Source organism: Acanthopagrus latus, chromosome 6 (assembly GCF_904848185.1).
Source record: "Acanthopagrus latus isolate v.2019 chromosome 6, fAcaLat1.1, whole genome shotgun sequence".
NCBI classification, from domain to species: Eukaryota; Metazoa; Chordata; class Actinopteri; order Spariformes; family Sparidae; genus Acanthopagrus; species Acanthopagrus latus.
This window is the reverse complement of record NC_051044.1, coordinates 18,772,730-18,792,433: the sequence shown is the minus strand read 5'-3', so window position 1 is coordinate 18,792,433 and position 19,704 is coordinate 18,772,730. Positions and strand designations below refer to the sequence as shown.

At 41.4% G+C, this 19,704-nt stretch overlaps 1 protein-coding gene across 5 annotated transcripts in view; it reads left to right on the top strand.

Moving 5' to 3' along the window:
- The window catches only part of slc4a8 (solute carrier family 4 member 8), a 32,265-nt gene extending 18,126 nt beyond the window's left edge, over window positions 1-14,139 (top strand). For 3 of the 5 annotated variants that reach the window (XM_037100816.1, XM_037100820.1, XM_037100819.1), the window contains 20 exons: window positions 883-1,059; window positions 1,408-1,496; window positions 2,437-2,594; window positions 2,717-2,804; window positions 2,896-3,042; window positions 3,178-3,278; window positions 4,565-4,739; window positions 4,878-5,011; window positions 5,148-5,393; window positions 5,678-5,783; window positions 6,028-6,189; window positions 6,287-6,400; window positions 6,498-6,659; window positions 6,805-7,056; window positions 7,169-7,237; window positions 7,626-7,799; window positions 7,893-8,024; window positions 8,133-8,230; window positions 8,472-8,577; window positions 8,752-14,139. In XM_037100816.1, the coding sequence (XP_036956711.1) occupies window positions 883-1,059; window positions 1,408-1,496; window positions 2,437-2,594; window positions 2,717-2,804; window positions 2,896-3,042; window positions 3,178-3,278; window positions 4,565-4,739; window positions 4,878-5,011; window positions 5,148-5,393; window positions 5,678-5,783; window positions 6,028-6,189; window positions 6,287-6,400; window positions 6,498-6,659; window positions 6,805-7,056; window positions 7,169-7,237; window positions 7,626-7,799; window positions 7,893-8,024; window positions 8,133-8,230; window positions 8,472-8,577; window positions 8,752-8,757 (2,696 nt within the window). In that variant the 3' untranslated portion in view covers window positions 8,758-14,139. The remainder of the gene's footprint in view (window positions 1-882; window positions 1,060-1,407; window positions 1,497-2,436; window positions 2,595-2,716; window positions 2,805-2,895; window positions 3,043-3,177; window positions 3,279-4,564; window positions 4,740-4,877; window positions 5,012-5,147; window positions 5,394-5,677; window positions 5,784-6,027; window positions 6,190-6,286; window positions 6,401-6,497; window positions 6,660-6,804; window positions 7,057-7,168; window positions 7,238-7,625; window positions 7,800-7,892; window positions 8,025-8,132; window positions 8,231-8,471; window positions 8,578-8,751) is intronic. The other 2 variants (XM_037100817.1, XM_037100818.1) reach the window with 2 other exon arrangements.
- Window positions 14,140-19,704: the final 5,565 nt, after the last annotated feature.

Below are 19,704 nucleotides of genomic sequence, written 5' to 3'. Positions count from 1 at the left end.
GATGTACTGATTGTTTTCTTAACTGATGGACATCAATCAGATGATACACTGGAAAAGGCTGCCACTGTGGTGTCACATTAGATGGAACGAGATCCATCCTAACTCCATGAAGTGTGAGTGGAGGCTACGTTAGATGTGCCGTTGCAGAGTTTTGATCTAATTTCAGACTCCTTTGTGATGTTCTCTTGTCACTGCCCTTATTAACATGGCTGATTATGCTGCAGCTGAGCTCGACACATTAGCGCTGGCCTTGAAGTGTGCTGGGAATGTATGCAGGCACCGCAGTGTGTGTGTGTGTGTGTGTGTGTGTGTGTGTGTGTGTGTGTGTGTCTATGTGTGTGTGTTGTGTAGTTTGATTGAGTGTGGAGGAGAAAAGGAAAGAAGGAAGGAGTGATCCAGTGCTGACTCAGCAAGCAAGAAAGGACTGAGAGAGAGAGAGAGCGAGAGAGAGAGAGAGAGAGAGATAGAGATGGAGGGCTGCTGATTATTCTCTGCAGTCCCACATGACCAGACATGTTGGACACTTATTGACCTTCCCCCTGTAACACGCAGCGTGCCTTTAGATATTGACTGATGTCAGAGGAGATTACAACTTTTAAATGACAACAATTGAAGAAAAAATATAGTCATAGCCCAAGGAGGGCTCTATAGTTGGAGAATTAGGAATCTTTGCTAACTGTTTGTTTGTTGTTGTTGTTGTCGTTGTGTGCATAGAGCTCAGTGAGTATAAATTAATACAATTTATGGTCATAGTCACACAAGCACATATGTAATCTACAAATAAAAGCTGTCCAATGCCATCAATCTAAAAAAAAAAAAAGAAAAAAAAGTCTGATTTCAGTAACGCGAGCGTGTGCGTCTTTCCTTGTGTGTGTGCTGCAGACATGGTTCTGGACCACCAGGAGACGTCCAACGAACTGGATGACAGCGTGAGGGTGAAGGTGCGAGAGGCTCTGCTCAAGAGGCATCACCACCAGAACGAGAAGAAGAAGAACCTGATCCCCATCGTGCGCTCCATCGCTGAGGGAACCCGCAAACAGTCAGAGCCGCATCTGACAGGTGGGATTCAAACTTACGTTTGTACATCTGGCTACAAAATCACTGTAAATTTGTTTATAAATATGAGTTGAATTTCTTAAGTCAGAGATATGTTTAATATAATATTACACAAGATTTACTTTTTAGAATGATGGATGGAGTAAAAAGTTGGAGCAAACGTAGACAAGAACAGAGTAAAAGCAGCAGAACAAAGTCACAGACAGACACGTAGACAAATCTCCAAACAGTGACACTGAATGCCAAAAACCATCCGCTGTTCCTGAGCAAACGGGTGATATATTGGCAGCCTTGCACTTTGGCAAGGCAACAAATATAATGTACTGACTCTGATTCTCTCTCTGTCTCCAGGGTCAGCCACATCTCCCCAGCCTCCGCCAGCTACAGAACCAGCCAAGAACGGCAGTGGACAGGACGGCAACCAGGTAGACCTCAGCAAGGTAGACAAACGAGCCTTTTTCTCATAAAACTGTGCAGTTTCTCAGTGCACACTGTTTACGTACATGAAAAATGCTGCAAAGAACACAACAGAATATCGCTATGAGAGTAGATATGACTGACACATCTGACAGCAGCGGTGTGAGATCGTATTCTATCAGCTCTACCCATGAACTGTAATCAGTGTTCAGTGTGCTGTCAACATCATCATCTAGGTCACACAGTGCCCCCAAGGAAGCAGCAGGCGAACTGCATTAGATCAAAGTGCAGCACTGCAGGACTGTTAAGTACAGCCGCACAGGACGGAGATAAAAGCTTCCATTTAGACATTAATCTCCACCTGGCATTTAGAGTGCATGTCTTTACTGTATGGACGCCCATTTCTGCCAATGTGAAAGTCATTATAAGGAGTAACTTTCTTCAAATAGAGACAAGTTTTTTCAAAATGAAGACTCAGTATCTAAACTATAAGAACATGTATATTCAGAAACATTCTCAAAATGTGCAAAGGTCTTTGTGTTGTTTATACATATGAGCAAAAGCATCAGAAGCAAGTGGGGGAGAAAACACTTAGCAGATCCAAATGGATACCATGAGGTCTCGTTCAGACGTGGATTACAAATCGTTTTTGACACCAGTTTTGGAGGAATTGTCTCCAGAGCATGTGAGGGTATACATCTGGGTCTGCTAAGCTTTCTCTTGGTGCATATGAGAAATGTTCTCATTATTTTGGAAACTGTGTCATCATTTTCAAATTCCAACTCATTATTCATACTCAACACATTATATTGGCAAAAATGGGCTTCCACAGTAAAGTGTAATATTCCTGGAGAGATCTTTAAGCCGATTTTATTTTTGCATCGTTGGTAATGAAGCAACAGGCTGGAGGGATGCAGTTTTCTTTCTTGTATTCTTCTATTAACTTCTTGCTGGTCTCTCCAGGTGGACACACATTTCATGAAGAAGATCCCAGAGGGTGCAGAGGCCTCCAATGTACTGGTGGGAGAACTGGACTTCCTGGAGAGGCCCATCGTGGCCTTTGTCCGCCTATCCCCTGCTGTGCTGCTCACTGGACTCACTGAGGTTCCCATACCTACCAGGTAGATGCCCACTGCTGTTTCCAGATACATAAACAATGGTTTAGTTGTAAAATAATGTTGTGTAAATTCAATAATCCAGGAAGGAGTAACACTACTCTAACTCGTCTGCTGACAAATATCAGGTTCCTCTTCATTCTCCTGGGCCCAGATGGAAAGGCTCAGCAATACCACGAAATTGGACGCTCCATGGCAACCATCATGACAGATGAAGTAAGAAAGCTCTGTCAATTAAAATCTAGCTCCGCAACATGCATCTTGCAAAGGCAGGCCACTAAGTTCCCTCTGTTCTTCTCTGGACCAGATCTTCCACGACGTAGCTTACAAGGCAAAGGACAGAAGTGACCTGCTGGCTGGAATTGATGAGTTTCTGGACCAGGTGACGGTCCTGCCACCGGGAGAGTGGGACCCCTCCATCCGCATCGAGCCCCCAAAGAGTGTCCCATCTCAGGTACACAGCCATGGTGACACAGAGATTTTATGTTTCAGTCGTGAACCTTAGCTACAACACACAACAGTGGCTGTAAAGTGGACAGATATTATCTTGATTATTGTCTGTTCCTGGACTGTTATTGGATTCCTGCAGGAGAAGAGGAAGATGCCCGGAGTCCCTAATGGCACAACCTGCCCGGTAGAGGAAGAGCTACATGCTGAGCACCACGGGCCAGAGCTGCAGAGAACTGGACGGTAAAGCTGTCTAACACAGGCTTGTTGCTTGAGTCACATGTGCTGTAATACATGAATAGAGACAGCCAATTCAGATGTCAAAAAGAAAGATGTTATACCCAACAAGCAGTGAATATCAAGACAAGCTGTCATAAAAACAGCCTGTGGAAATGTAGAACTTGTTACGTTTTCTGAATTGATGTGTTGGAAGCCTGGGGCGAGTTTAGCACTCTCCACCATGTTTGTCACATGCAAGAGACAACCACAGTGGCCAAGTGTGACAGCGTGAAAGACAAGCACGCACCAAAACATTCTTCACTTTAATTTCTTAAATATCAGTGAGAGTCGACTGAAAATCTGGCTTCTCGCTGAAATCGGGTGACGTAGAAGTGTACTCCAGGATACTGTGACATCACTTATGGGTGCGGTTAAAGGTGCAGGAGAGCACGCTTCTGACGACATCCATCAGTGGTTTTGGATGTAGTCTGATGTGAAACACACTTAAACCTAATTAGTGAAAATGGTGAATGATCAGCTCAGTGTAATAGCCGTACACATCCACATGTGTTTTATGTTAATCTGGCTGATGATACCTCTACACAAGTGGAGCTATAATGTAAATTACACAAGGTCACCAGACTCAATTTACCAATAACAGAGGCAGTAGGGCAAGTAAGGGAGATGTGAGTGAGAACACCTGTGTGGGAGGACTGTGGCTGTGTAGGGCCTTTGATTATCCACTTAGTGGAGGAGTAGTCTTTAAAATGCCACCACGATGCACATGAGAAGAGCTGAAATTCACTAGAGATCCTAGAAAAGGTTTTCATTTGTTTTGTTTTTTTTTCTGTTTGCTTGTGTAGTTGTTTTTTATAGAGCTAACATGAAATTATATTTGTATATGTAAATCATCTCTTAAATTTTGGATTTGTCTGATTATTGAAAAGGATTAGTTGTCAGTTGGTTTCCCCTTAAATAAATAGTTGTAGCTGTCTTGTTGAGAAGATTGCTACCACTTTCCTGTTTGTAACAGGACTAAATAACTAAAGGCAGAAGACAGTACTTCCTTATTGGAGTGAACATCAGATTGTTTTGCACACTTGCTCCACCTCCAACCAATTTTCATTGGTCAAAATCAACACTGACGTCCTTGATTTTTTCCATTTCCCCTCCAGGTTATTTCATATCAATACTATGAGAATATTCATATTTCAAAAATGTCCCACTATTCCTTTGACAATGGAAGTGATATTAAATACTAGACTAGACTTTTCCCTCACATCTCCTCGTTTGCTGCGTGCTGTGATCAGGTTGTTTGGTGGTCTGATACTGGACATCAAGAGGAAAGCTCCGTTCTATCTGAGCGACTTTAAGGATGGCATGAGCCTCCAGTGTGTGGCCTCCTTCCTCTTCCTGTACTGTGCCTGCATGTCTCCTGTCATCACCTTTGGAGGACTGCTGGGGGAGGCGACAGAGGGACGCATTGTAAGAGCGCACTCAGACACACACTCAAACAGAAGCAAACACCGCACGCACACACTTCACTGTGATTAGAGTATTATGAATACAGCATGTTAGTGAATAATGTACTGTACCTCTCCGTATTTCTACCATGTGCGCCAGAGTGCTATAGAGTCGTTACTGGGAGCATCTATGACTGGAGTAGCCTACTCGATATTTGCTGGTCAGCCTCTCACCATTCTTGGCAGCACAGGTCCTGTGCTGGTTTTTGAGAAAATCCTCTTCAAGTTCTGCAAGTATGTATTAAATCAACCTCTCTGGCCCGTTGTTGGTGGAAAAGGAGTATTTGTGACATATTTATCATCACTGCCCTGGCATTTGTTTTGCTAGCTGATTACATATTCCCTCTCTTCTCTTGTCCTGTCACATCAGGGACTACGATCTGTCCTATCTGTCGCTGAGGACTTGCATCGGCCTGTGGACGGCCCTGCTGTGTTTTATACTGGTTGCCACAGATGCTAGCTCTCTGGTGTGCTACATCACTCGGTTCACAGAGGAGGCTTTTGCCGCCCTCATCTGCCTCATCTTCATCTATGAGGCTCTGGAGAAGCTCTTCCACCTGGGAGAAGTCTACCCCTTCAATGCACACAGCGATCTTGACAAACTAACGCTGGCATAGTATGTAAAATAGTGTGTGTGCTGGTTTCCCTACACCTTCATGTTCAATTTCTAATTCTTCTGTGAGAAAGTTCTGTGTAGCTGTCATTCTCTCTGTGTACGCATCTCCTCACTGTGAGACTCTGTCCTTGTTGTCTTATCCTTTCTGCTCTGATCTAAAAGCCTCCATCACATCCCTGCATGCAGTTCATGTCGGGCCTAATTTTACAGACAAAAGCATGCAAGCCTGTCCTTGTTAGTCAACCACAGACAGCCACTCTCTGTCTATCTGTCTCTCTCTGCAGCTGTAGGTGTGCAGAACCTGATAATCCCAGTAATAAAACCATAGAGATGTGGAGTGAGAGAAACATCACAGCCTCTGCTGTACCCTGGACCAACCTAACTGTCAAGGTAACACAACTACGTGGGAACAAATGTTTACTTTTGTTAACATTCAACTAACTGCATCACCCTCCCGTGAGCAGCTAACCTTTCTTAAGGACCTTCGCAAACAGACAATCCGTTAACCGCCCCGTGTATAATGGAGCGCACCAAAGTCTTAGATAACATTTGGATCAAATTGTCTTTAATTTATTGTTGTCTTGAGGCCACTTTGTCCAAATATAACCTCCATGCATCTACTTGAAATCTACAGGAGTGCCTGAGTCTGCAGGGACAATTTGTTGGGACGTCATGTGGTCACCACGGCCCGTATACCCCAGACGTTCTTTTCTGGTCCACCATCTTGTTCTTCTCAACCTTCTTCATGTCCGCCTTCCTCAAACAATTCAAGACCAGTCGTTATTTCCCCACCAAGGTAATCAGCCCATATGACTTACATGCTCACTAAGTTACCGGATACGTCACATAAGGAACCACTCATTACCATGAGTGTTGTTTTCTCCTGTGCTCAGGTGCGGTCCATGATCAGTGACTTCGCAGTGTTCCTCACCATCGCCGTCATGGTTCTGCTCGACTATGTCATTGGAGTGCCCTCGCAGAAGTTAAAGGTCCCCAGCAAATTCCAGGTATAGGAAATGATGATAATAACTAGGGCACTGATATACATGTCTACATGGTTATGGCTGATTCACGGCCTCACTCCTCTTTAAATGGATCCTTCAGCCTACCAGAGACGACAGAGGTTGGTTGATCAATCCAATTGGACGCAACCCATGGTGGACAGTCCTGGCTGCTTCTATTCCTGCTCTTCTCTGCACCATCCTCATCTTCATGGACCAGCAAATAACTGCTGTCATCATCAACCGCAAAGAGCACAAACTGCTGGTGAGAAGAAATCTTTAGAAAAAAAAAAATATTTATTTATTTATTTTTTTAAATTTAGATCATGCAGCTGCAACCTACATCTCTCTGTGTCCAGCTGAAGAATGGAGCCTAGTAATACCTATCCGTCTTTCTCTCTGGTATACAGAAGGGCTGTGGGTACCATCTGGACCTTCTGATGGTCGGAGTGATGCTGGCAGTGTGCTCCATTATGGGCTTGCCCTGGTTCGTAGCAGCCACGGTCCTATCCATCTCTCACGTCAACAGCCTTAAACTGGAGTCGGAGAGCTCGGCTCCAGGAGAGCAGCCTCGCTTCCTGGGCATCAGAGAGCAGAGGTTCACTGGCCTGGTCATCTTCCTGCTCATGGGCTGCTCTGTATTCATGACCGGAGCCCTGCAGGTCAGTCAGACAGGCAATGCAATGCTGCCCCCCTCTGGCTGGTACATTTAGTCAGAGGAGCGAGGGAAATAGTGAGAATGAAAAAAAGTGATTTTTCTTGTTTTTATTCCAGTTCATTCCTATGCCGGTGTTGTATGGTGTTTTCCTTTACATGGGAGTTTCCTCATTAAAAGGCATCCAGGTAATGTACAATTTAGCTTTTACCGTATACATGTCCAAAACTAAGTTTGCAAGATGCTTATTCACTTTGACATTTGAACAAATACGATACTATATTTGCAGTTATTACATCAACTGGAGTCATTCAAACAAAAAATATTAAAGTTGTTCTCTTGTCCCCTCATCCCAGCCACTTCTTAAAATTGTCTTTCCTTGTTATGCCCTCTCCTGATCTAATTAATACTGTTGTAATTCAGTGAGGCTCACAAGAACAATGTAACTAAATTTGTCATTCATAATCACTTCCTTCCTCTTGCCATATTTACCATCTGCACTGCCATCATTAATTAATTTCTCTCATTACCCTCTAACTTCCTGGCCACCTGTGTTCGTCTCCATCTTTGTCTCAGTTCTTTGACCGTCTGAAGTTGTTCGGCATGCCAGCAAAGCACCAGCCGGACTTCATCTACTTGCGCCACGTCCCTTTGAGGAAGGTGCACCTGTTCACTGTCACCCAGCTCACCTGTCTGGTGCTGCTCTGGGTTATCAAGACGTCGCCTGCCGCTATCATCTTCCCGATGATGGTGAGTTGACCAACAACAACATCCTCTTTCTTTCCCCTTCAGCCGCTTCACATCTTGTATATCTAGATTAAAAAAAATCTCCTGTGCCTGCAGGTACTGGCTCTGGTGTTTGTCCGCAAGCTGATGGACTTGTGCTTCTCAAAGCGAGAGCTAAGTTACCTGGATGACTTAATGCCTGAATGGAAGAAGAAAAATCTTGATGATGCCTCCAAAAAAATAGAAGAGGTAGTGTAGATGGAACCATGAAATGTACAGATAAAAATAAATATACATATAGTCAGTATGTGCATATATACATGCACATACTGAAAGTAGGGACTGTGTGTGTTTTAGGAATCAGAGGTTATGCTCAGTGGAAACAAAGAAGATAGTGTTCAGATTCCCATGGAGACCAGCAAGCCTGTTCTTACCCCGAAAGCACAAGACCCCAGGTGAGTACCCATACATAAAAAGGACAGGATTGGCATCAGATGATCTGAGTGGTAAGATTATGAGAGAAATGTTTCAACTTCCTGTTTATCTGTATGTTTGCTTGTCTTGTTTGCGTGTGGTGGCGTTTTTTTTTAAGTGCACCCTGTGAATCTAACATGCTGGGACCTCCTCAAATAACCCTCCACCTTATCCTTTATACCTTTCTGCTCTCATCCTCCATTTCCTCTCACTGCTCCTCAGGTGTGACCCCTCTGATATAAATATATCTGATGAAATGTCTAAAACCACTGTGTGGAAATCCCTCAACTCCAATCAAAAGGACACTCGTCCTGTGGCTGCTAAGAAGGCAAGGCCACAAACCCTGTTTTTCCTCACCCCTGTCACCTGAAAATATTCACTCTACACATGCTGGTCGCTCGCTTCTTTTGTGCTTTCCAATTGTCACTCCAGCTTGTAATTGCAAACACCCAAACTGTTCTCTGTGCGGTATTAACACCAATTTTGTATGCATGTTCTGCAGGATTGAAGGGATCGCGTTCATAGACGAGTAGGATGTCCACCGTCCTGGCAGACTCAGCTGCGTCACATGACTGTAGTTCTGGACCACAGGGCATCATGAGATTTGGCTGCTTTGACTGTCAGTTTCTTCAGTGCTTAAGAGAAACAAGTGTCAATGATTTCTACCAGCTACCTGCAAACAAATACCAGAAAACAAACAAATAAAGACATACACATGAACTTCTATCTATGTGAGGACTAGAACCAAACTAGTTAATGCCAGTGTGAACTCTGACCCCTTGAATTCAGCACCAACTTTGGACATCTTAGTTAACCAGCTGACCAGTAAAAAACCCTGATCTCAACCATCTTAATCACCTTTTAGATTTTAATTATAATATTATAATATGATAATGATGAGGCTGAGGGACGATATAAGGGATGAAACTTTGAAAGCGCACTCTTGGAACAGCAGTCACTATTAGTATCGAATTTTTGCACAGAGCAATGATGCATCTCTGATAATGTAATCTGGAGACAAATCCTGGAGCCGCTCCGTTCACAGTCACAGTAAATAATGTTAGGACACTGTGACAGCTGCTGGCATCCTCAGGTGATTTCACTGAGATATAGGTACATTTGCTGATCCACAGCCTAGAGCCATGCATTTATTTTTAAACTCACCTGGATTTAACATCTCAAACAGCTAGCTTGTCAAACAGCCAGTGATTCATTGTCACTGGTTTATCTCCAAAAACGTCACCCAAAAAGTCAGGATGGTCTATTTTTAGCTAACAGTGACGCAGCTGTCGCTTGTCTATAAATATCAGCTTTACTGCCCAACATCAACAAAACAGCCCATTGTAAATTCTCCTGTTTAACACTAGAACCAACCATAGTTGTACCTTGCAGCCATCAAAATCAGGAGTATGCCCAGTCGCCACTTAATTAGGTACAACTAACTGATGCGGCCCTAGATCATGACAGTTTTAAAGTTCAGTTTTTAATTAAACTGTTTTAGAAAAGATTTAATTTTATGGTCATTTTGAAAGATATATTTGGAGGCAGTGTTAATTTGTAGTGTGTTATACTGACAGGCTTTTATATTATTTTGTCTAAGGCATTTAAATATTGAGGAGAGCCTTACAACTGCATTAGTTTAGGGTGTACCCAAATAAATGTTTCTACAGATTTAAATCAGCAATAATTGGTATAATTGTTTGGCTACTTTCAAACTCCATACTCAACATGGACATATTTAATGTTAATATTTCCAACTTGTTTTCAAACCATTAATCAGATGTGCAACAATATTATTTCCCGTGTTTCTGACCTGCTGATTAATTTTAGCTCCAATATTTACTTTCTTTTGGCTCTATTTTTGGTCTCCACCAGCTCCCGGAGGAAACATCTGGCTCTTTTGGTGCCCAGTGCTCCAGCTGCGTGCACCAGCTTGTCCTAACTTTGTCTGCTTGCTGTTTGGTGCTGAACAGATAATGTGCAGTGGGTTTTTAGAGCTGTTCGCTGAAAAATTAACACATTGAAGTTGCCAGGGCCAGAAAATAAAAAATAAAAAATCAGTTAAAATAAGCTATAAATTCCACAAAGCTGAGGGGAACTTCTAGAAAAACTACATGCAACCTCCTTTAAATAGGAGTCGTCACCTCATCCACTGCTGGTGCTCACAAAGATAGAGGTTCACACACACACACGCACGCACGCACGCACGCACACATACACACACAACAACAACAACACCACCAACCTCTCTACTCCAGTTTTTCACCCTTACATCAGAAACACCCAGGTTTCTCACCTCTACTGTACACTTAGCTGGGCTATACGATGGAGTGTAAATGCTCCTTTGAAAACAAACCAGGTTTTTTTTTAATAATCTAAGTAGGTTTATCAGTTGTCTTTTATTTAATGTGCCATTACTGTTTTGTTTTTTTCTAATAGTGATGATATGGTCGATTATTTAGTAGATTTTAGAAATAAAGTACATTGCAGGTTCAGTAATACATAGACAAATCCTCTTTTGGGGGCATAAAACTTCGTGTCAGTTTTGTGTGATGATGTAAACTGAAAACTGTAAATGTTAGAAGACCCACTTCAGTTGAAGCGGGGACATCAGTAATGTGTGTTTTTTGAGGCGTAGTCTTTTTCCCTTTATGGACATTCGTCTTTGAACTAATGATTGTGTGGGATGGAGGTTGTTCTTACAGAATCGTTGTCATGTGTTAGTACAGTGTCTTATTTCTTTACCTCAGACGATGTTCATGAATGCTCCTGCAAGGCACTTTGGGTGGCGTCAGGTCAGGGAAAACCAGAGCAGATAAAATTGCGCATGTATGTGAGAGAGAATGTATGTGTCCCTTTAAGTATCAGGAAAATAATACTTATTTTGTTTTGTTGTTTTGGTTTTTTTTTTTTTGGGGGGGGGGGACATTTTAAGCAATAATTCACCCAAAATCCAAGTCAAATTGACCTTACTGCAACTCTGTATGTATCTGGGTTCTTTTGTGCCAGTGCAACCTTTTTATCTGTCCCTGAGTTAAAAAGAAAAACAATTACGCACAATTGAGAGAAGCTATCTTGACACTGTCCGAAGGTTCTTCTGTATTGTGCTCCCCTTCATTTCCTAATAGCAGAGTCACATCTGACAGTGGTGTTTAGAGCCAAAGGGAGCAGAGAGATTATGGTGTGAAAGAAGTACCTTAAGTAATACTTTATTTGTAGTTGCACTTTCTGTAGATAAAATTATATATTTTATTTTCAAGAGATCTATCAAGCAATTAAACAATAATTTATTACTTATTTATTATTTATTACAATAATATTTTTAGATATAAAAATTCAATGTGTTCTCTTTGATTTTATGTATATATATATATATATGTAATAAACAAGATGAGCGAAGAGAAAGGCTAAAGAATGCAGCACATGAAAAATGTACTTATCTGAATGAATTCAATACAATACTTAAAAGGTTACAATTACAACGGGTTATTATAATGGGAGACATCAGACATTTGTCTAATACAACTGCGATTGTCACAACCTTTTGTTCTCAATGGAGGAGAGAGCCTTGAATCATTTACCGACTGATGTTTTACTGGACAATAAAAAGGTGGATTGATAAAAGACTCATCATCACAGACACTGGATGTTGGATGTTGCAATTACCCTATCTTAAAATGAGACTATGTAAGTTTTGTTTAACACAGCAGCCAAAGCGACCAGGGGTGAAAGTTACAATATATTTATAAATGTGTTTAAAAGCTTCTCATTTGTGCTACCGTGCTCCTCATTGTATCATTCTCACTAATGAGACGTGGCCCAAGGCGACTGTGTATATGCCTACCAGCAACAAAATGTAAAACCCAAGTAAAACTTTATTGTAAAAATGGGATCCTCTGATCCAGCAGCAAGAACAATTTAGCAACAAAGAAATGTGGTAGAAATATTTTGGCTTTGAAGACAGACGTGCAACCAATCTATTATACAGAATGAATACTGAACTGAAGCTTGACTTGAATTAGATTTTTCCCCATATTGTTCAGCCATACTGGTCACTCAATGTATAGAAATGATCAATGCTGAAGAAGAATGTGTTTGTCCTTTTTCCGTGATTATAAATCAGGTCGAGGTGCTACATAAATACTGTGAAAGTATCAAAGCGCACAGCCGTTCAGAAACTGTGCCTTCAAACGAGCCATCAGGGCTTGTCACAACTATACAGTCACGGCCTTCAGCCAACCAATGGTTGTAAAAACAACTACAGAGCTGAGGCAGCAACACGGTGAATGTTGCCTGCTCAGGCCTGTGAGAGCTGACCAATAAGAGCAAACTGTGCTTTGTGGGAGGAGGGCCTCAAAGAGACAGGTACTTAAACGGAGTGATCAGACAGAGGTGCTACAGTCTTGATACAGTATGAGAAAAATAATGTAAACACCTAAAATAAATACATGAACCTGAAAATGAGCTTAATATGGGACCTTTAAACACTTAGGCCAACTGGACACCCCAAAGACTTATTTTAGAACAAACCCTTGGAAGTAAATCTTTACTTTAAGGTTAAATATCAAATAATATAAAAATTAATTTATTAAAATGATCCATTTTAAATATCTGACCCACTACTGATGGATTCATGTGTTTAAATTATATTCTACACTTGTTTTACTGTCCGGTTGAATATCAGTGAACTGTTCTACAACCATTTTCAAGGCCTCTTCCTCCATAATTTTCATCAGTTTTATTCAAGTGACTCTAAAGCAAAGTGCACAAGTACAGTAATCTATTACTGTAACATCACATGCAGTAATACGTCCTCCGAGACATGTGTGAATGTTTTGTGTTTGCTGTGATGAACTTCTGCTCCGATTCTTGTCAGACTTTTGAATGTGAATAGTCTTTGTGTGTCTGAGGACCCATAATTAAACTAATGAATGGCATGACTAAATATTATTCATTGTGTAAATATGTATTCTAAATCACATGAAATAATGTGTCAGTTGAGGAAAGAATATATGAAATGCTTCCATAATGGACCAGACCAAATTGTGAAAAACACTTAAACATCAGAGTTGATGACTGTAGATGTGCTTACAGAAAAAAAAACAAAAAAAAACGTAATTATTAAGCAACTGTTAAAGTAATTTTGATGAGCATCATGTGTCTTAAACCTGATTTTCAAGTTATTAATGTATATGTGAATGTATGGTACACATACAGTTAAATGCCTTCAGTATACTGTAGGTTTACTGCATATAAATGTGACCCAGTCAGGTCACAGATTTCGATGGATGTGAGTATAAATATACTGTATGTGCTGTACGTGTGCTTGTCATAGAATACGTAACCATTTCCTGTTGAGCTGCCATTTTTACCACCTTACATCTGACCAAAAACAGACCTTTTAAAAGCCATTATTGAGGCGTAGGCTGTTGACAAAACATCTTTTCCTCATCCCATTTTGTACTATAATTATACAATTTCTTTGTCGCAGAAAGATAAAGCAGGAGACCCGTGTTTCAAATCCTCTTCTGCCCATATCTCTACTTCATTTCTGTGTGTAGATTAAACTGTGCACTGTGTGAGGCTGTGTCCTTCTGATGAATATAAGACAACACTTGTGTCTGTTTCAAGGACAAGGTCAGCTGGACAGAGGAAGATAAAAAAAAAAAATGAAAAGAGTAAATGTTAGAAAGCAGGGAGGTTTTCAGGGAGAAGAGCACCTGTACTGCAGAAACCTTAATCCCATAGTCTTGGAGCCATAGAAAGAGCAATGCCTTGTCTCTTCAACCACTGAATGATTAGTCTGGAGCAAAATTATTCTACATGTTTTATATGTATGTATATGTAATTTAATTTTTGATTATGGAAAAATGACAAATAAATGATTACAGTAACAACTTGTGCTATTGTTTCAGTTTTTGCATCATGTCCTTGGTTACATAATTTGTATTTGAGTCACTCCATTGACTGTGTTAACATGAATGAGCTGTAATGTTTTTTTTTAAATGTATTTTAAAAAGTTGTGCCAAAAGGGGGCAGCAGAGTCACAATTCCCTCATGAAGACTCTTCCTGTGAGGTCTTTTTCTTCCTGATATACATTTTAAATTCAAGATTGTTTACATCATTTTAAAAATGATAAACACTAGTCTCACATATGCTGTCTGTAAATCTCCTTCCTCTCTCTTTTGTCCCCTGCCTAACATCTTGGAGATGTTTCAATTTTCACTGGACGATCCCCTCCCTAAGGGTGCCGCCGCACCCCTCCCCCGGTTTTTATCCTGAGGTGAGAACACAGTGTGCACATCTGGAGGTGATCCCGACCGCAAAGGAGCTGCCTGTGGGAAGGGCTACGAGGTTAAAGATGCACTGCACTCTATATGTATATATCTGTGTGTGCATGTGTGCCTCGAGGGTGTCATGTGATCCTACTGACTCCCAATTGCTGCTGATTACAAACAGCTGGCGGGCCCTGGTTTCAACCAATCAGGCGAGCTGCTAGCTGTGACATCAGGTGGAAGAAGCAAGGTGGACAGGATATTTTAGATCTAATGAATTGAAATGAATGAACTTTAACAGGTTGGATCCTTTGAAACTGATCATCTGGTCAGAAAGTACATCATATTCGTGTCTTTTCAACCTAATACTTTATTGCATTGATTATTATCATGTGGGTCTAGTGTAATAATGGCTGATGGCCAGCACAGGACTAATCAGCTGAGGAAGGGTCTCTGGCCCTAATGTCTCTGTTCTCAGACTTAAGCTTTCAAAGAAATCCTTTGTGCTCATGTGAAGGCCCTGTGGTGTTTGTGAAGGAAAGCTGAAGGGCCAAGTGAAGCTGGAATGTAGACTGGAATGCATGTTTTTATCCCTGCAGGACTGACTGCCACAAAATGCTAAATGATTAGCAGTCATTAGGGGTATTAATGTTTTTTTCAATCGTTTACAGTGTCATTAGTTTGCCATTGCTCGTCTGAGCTGATTTAAGAATGTGCGCAAGAGATATCCGTTCGCAGTTGGAGGTTTTCACAGCAGATTCGTCATAGCAGGAAAAGCACATGTGAAACTAAATACATTAAGATTCCTTCTTCTTTTGTTATCTTAAACAGAAATAGGCTGTTTCATGCTGGTTCCCTGCTAATCTGCTAGCCCCGGCTACATCTTTACTATATGGGTGCGGAATCGTGAAACTATTCATTTTAAAGTTATGAATGATGATTGTTCACACAGTTTCTGCTTGCTCAATATGAGCTCATTTTTGATTTTTTTTTTTTAATTAACAAATGAGAAAAATTATGCTGTCATTTTTCAATTGTACGATTGCTGAAGATATTTGTGTAGCCAAAATAAAAAACAGATGAATGATGGCTGAATTCCAATTAGCTGCTACAGTTTCAGGGTCCAGGTATTGTGCATACTGGCTCACTGTGGCACTTTTATGACCTACTGGGACACTTAAATAGAACGGAGCCATCGTTAATGTTATTAGTAACACCTGTGTTTCTCCCAGTATGACCAGTCAAAACGTCTACTGTGAAAAAGGGCCTGTTCCCCCCGTGGTGTTTCATTAAAGAGTCATTTGAAAGTATTAAAATTATGATAATTGAACATTCTTACTGCTTTACTTGAAAATAATAACTGTTCTTAAGTGTGAGAGGAATAAAATGGTGAACTTCCTTTGGTGGAGCAGGCTATTCTTGTTAAAACAGCATGAAATATGAAGCTGCCTGCAAGCTCAAAGACAAAATTGTTGGTCATGTGTTAGAGCCAACCAAAACAATCCAGTTGGTCTTTTTCCCCCTCTTTTCTCTGTTTCTGTTCGACTCACTGAGCTGTTGTCCTCTTTTCTCACTGAACAGAGGCGGCTCTCTGCACGATCCTCCCCTCCATCAATCTTTGTCATAAATCTGTCAAGCAGAGAGAAAGGGAACTGCTGAATACAGATTTGTCAGCAATTAATCTAACCTCTATTACTAGACTTGGATATTGTGTTCTCTATACCAGAGAACAATAAGCCACTCCAACATGGAGCACTGCGCTGCATGTGTGTGTGGTATGCAGTCGTGTGTGTGTGTGTGTGTGCATGTGTGTGTGTGTGTGTGTGTGTGTGTGTTTCTTTGGGTGGTGTTTCATCTGTTTTGTTGATCATATATAAAACCATGTGAATCTTGTGTCTGCATTTTCAGTTTCAGGGTGCCCATGCTCTGCGTTGTTCTTTATTCTTCATTGCCTTTTAGTACTTAGTAGAAAATGACGTAGTTAAAGCCTGTGGTGGACAGTTACTGCCTCTGCTGTAGCGCTGTAAATGGAAATCATTGGGACAGCAGTGCCATTTAACCTTGAGGAGACATACAGCATTCTGAACGTGAGGCTGGCTAATTGACTTTCTGCACTTGATGAGAAGAAAGGCACATGATGGGTTAGTGTGTGTGTTTGTGCTTTGCTGCTCTGTCTCATTGATTTTCCTTAAGGATACGGTTGAGAGTCAATATCATGTTTCCCAGACAAGACAAGACGCCGATGCGAATAAAAAGTATTAATAGATATTAATATTAATGGAATGATTGTAAACTCGTCCATGAGCGTAACGTCGCACCTGCTTGTGAGCAGCTTCTGTGTGTAATTGCTCATAATGACATTTCTACAATATGAAGCATCTAGGCAAAGTTACTCCCAAGCTAGAGACCACTGTTCTGAAACGCATTTAAGAATCTGTAAGCTGAAACTACTAAATATTTTCAATTAAATGTCAACATTTTTTGCAGCCATGTTTGTGGCAAGGTGCAACAAAAATACATGAAAGAGTTTCATCATCTCTACGGTTTTGCACAAATGCACATAATTCATTTTGGTGACCGGGTTGTGTATAAGCGATTCCATACAACAATTCCATTTCAACAAAACAAAACCATAAGTGAATAACCTTTAATGTACCACATCTCACATTATTCTCACACTCTCCTATCCTGTTGCACTCAGCCCCAAGCCCCTTTTAATTGCCCTCACCTGTGTCTGCTTGTTTCTTGTTTGGTTTGTCAGCAGGATAACTTGGAAACTACAGAAGTAATGTCCATGACACTTGGATGAAGGGTGGGTCAGGAACAGACCCCTATCCATTTTGGTGTGAATTTAGAAAGAGGCGAATTATACCTTCTCACTTTCTTTAATATCGGGTTTCTTTAATAACATTGTGTGGATTCTAGATCTGATGAGCTTGATGATGAGGCTTGATTGAATTCAAGGGGACTGTTGGGCCTTGATGGCTGTATATTATATCTTTCAAGCCATCATGCACATTTAGTTTCATCTTCAAAATAAGGTTCAGTAATTTCCTTCAAACATTATATGTTGTAAATGTTACAAAAGCATGAGTAAATAGTGCATCTGTCTGTGACACTTAGTGCTCTTTCTCTGGCAGGACAGTGCCCATGTTTGTCCCAATACAAGAACATGTCAACATGTCTCGATGATTTGTTTTTAGTAGTTTATGGTCGACAATGAATGAAGCACACTTTATCAGGCTTTGGCTACACAGGCAGTTGTTGTTTGTTGGATTGATTCAATGATAGTTTTGGTCTTTTGATAGGATTCGTTGACAGCAAGAAAAACATAAAATATCACCAGACTTCTCCATTTAACACAAGCCTAGTACTGTGCTGACACTGAGATTGCCTGTGGGAGACAATACACACATTTCCTGTCCTCTTTCCAAAGATTTCCTGTTCCTGTTTTGCTCTCTCTCTCTCTCTCTCTCTCATTATTCACCCCTATCATTTTCTGTACAAGTGGTTGTGCATGTGGGGTGATAGCTAATTAACTGTTTTTGAACAAACAGACTTATTTTCATCACTGACCGTATTCCCTCTTCCTGCACACACACACACACACACACACACACACACATACACACAATTATCATTAGTGGGACAGTTCAGTGGAGCAGCAGGCCAGTGCTCAGCTGCTTGAGACAGAATTAGAGTGGCAAACAGCTGAGATTCTCTGGGGTGCTATCATGTGACCTATCCCACCCAGAGGGCCAAAGGGACCCAGGGTTAGAGTTACCATGTCCAATTTCCAGTATAGCCGTGATGTGTCTTCCTGTGTGCATTTGTGTTATGTGTCCACTCCAGTATCTGATCTGAAAAGGGAATTTCTCCCCTCCTCAGTAAACTTGTTCTCTGACCTGCCATCAGCCGCACCTTTCTGCCTGACCGTCATTAGCACATGCTCTGCCCTTTGTCCCTCGGCTTGTCCCAGTGACCTGCTTAGAGCCGCACGCCTGCACGGGAGGTGTTCCTGACGTAACAAGAGACCACATCTGGGGGGCGAGAATGTATCAAACCGCCTACCTTAACTACGATGAAAAGAACAGCCGCTGTGGCACATTTGGGATTGTTTAGATGCATTGTTTTCCACGCTTGCAAAATAACAGCGTGGCTTTTTTTTTTTTTCAGTGTTTGTCAGCAAAGCAGGTGAGGGAGAAAGAGCTGAGCGCTGCAGTAGCCATTACTCCTCTGAGTCACCTGATGAAAGGTCTTGTAATGAGCCTCCGCTGCCGTGATTGGCAACAACTGAACTCAAAGTATACCTCAAATAATAAGAGCTTGTTCTACTCACTCAAATCAAAAGGACTACAACAACCTGGTATTATAGTGTTGATTTTTATTAAACTGTGCTTCGGATTCACATGATTGTAGGCCAATAAGATGAAATTATAAAGGAACAGTTACAGTTTGTGCTGTGAACAACCTCCTCCTGAAACATGGCTCACATATGTCAAACATGTGCCTGTGTGTGTGTGTGTGTGTGTGTGTGTGTGTGTGTGTGTGTGTGTGTGTGTGTGTGTTGGGGACAGGGCCTGTGCAGTCCAGAGCAGTGAAAGCAGGAGGAGTGTGCCCTGCAGGGCCTTGAGTGTTTACAGCAGAGTAACATGAGGAGTGGACCAGCTTGTCCCTCCTACTCCATAACTCTAAATGCAGAACCACAGCTGTGTTTCTATGTATGAGCGGTGAACACAAAATAGGGTGTAGAGGGGACAAGCTCAATGAGCCCCTGGTAGGAAAATGATATCAATCAAGAGGGTTTATGTTAGAAAATCAGATACAGTTAAATTACAGGTGAAGAAATTAACCCACTTCTTAGTCAAGGGTTTGAGGCCAATGTGGAGGTCATTTTGCTGCTGCCCATGCATGTGTGCAGGCCAGTGTGTGTATGTGTAGGGGGGGATGGGGTGTCGCAGGAATTAGGTAATATTGACATGGTTGGTTCAACTCCACCCTCCCAACAATACTAAGATCAATGTACCAGATCAATAGAAGTCATTGACAATAACTGAACTTCTCATGTGATCAGTGAAGGAGGAAATTCACCATTTTTCACTAGTGTGTATCCAACAAGCTCATTCATCACATCACTGAAGGGTCATAATAATAATAACAATATTAACAAACATGATCA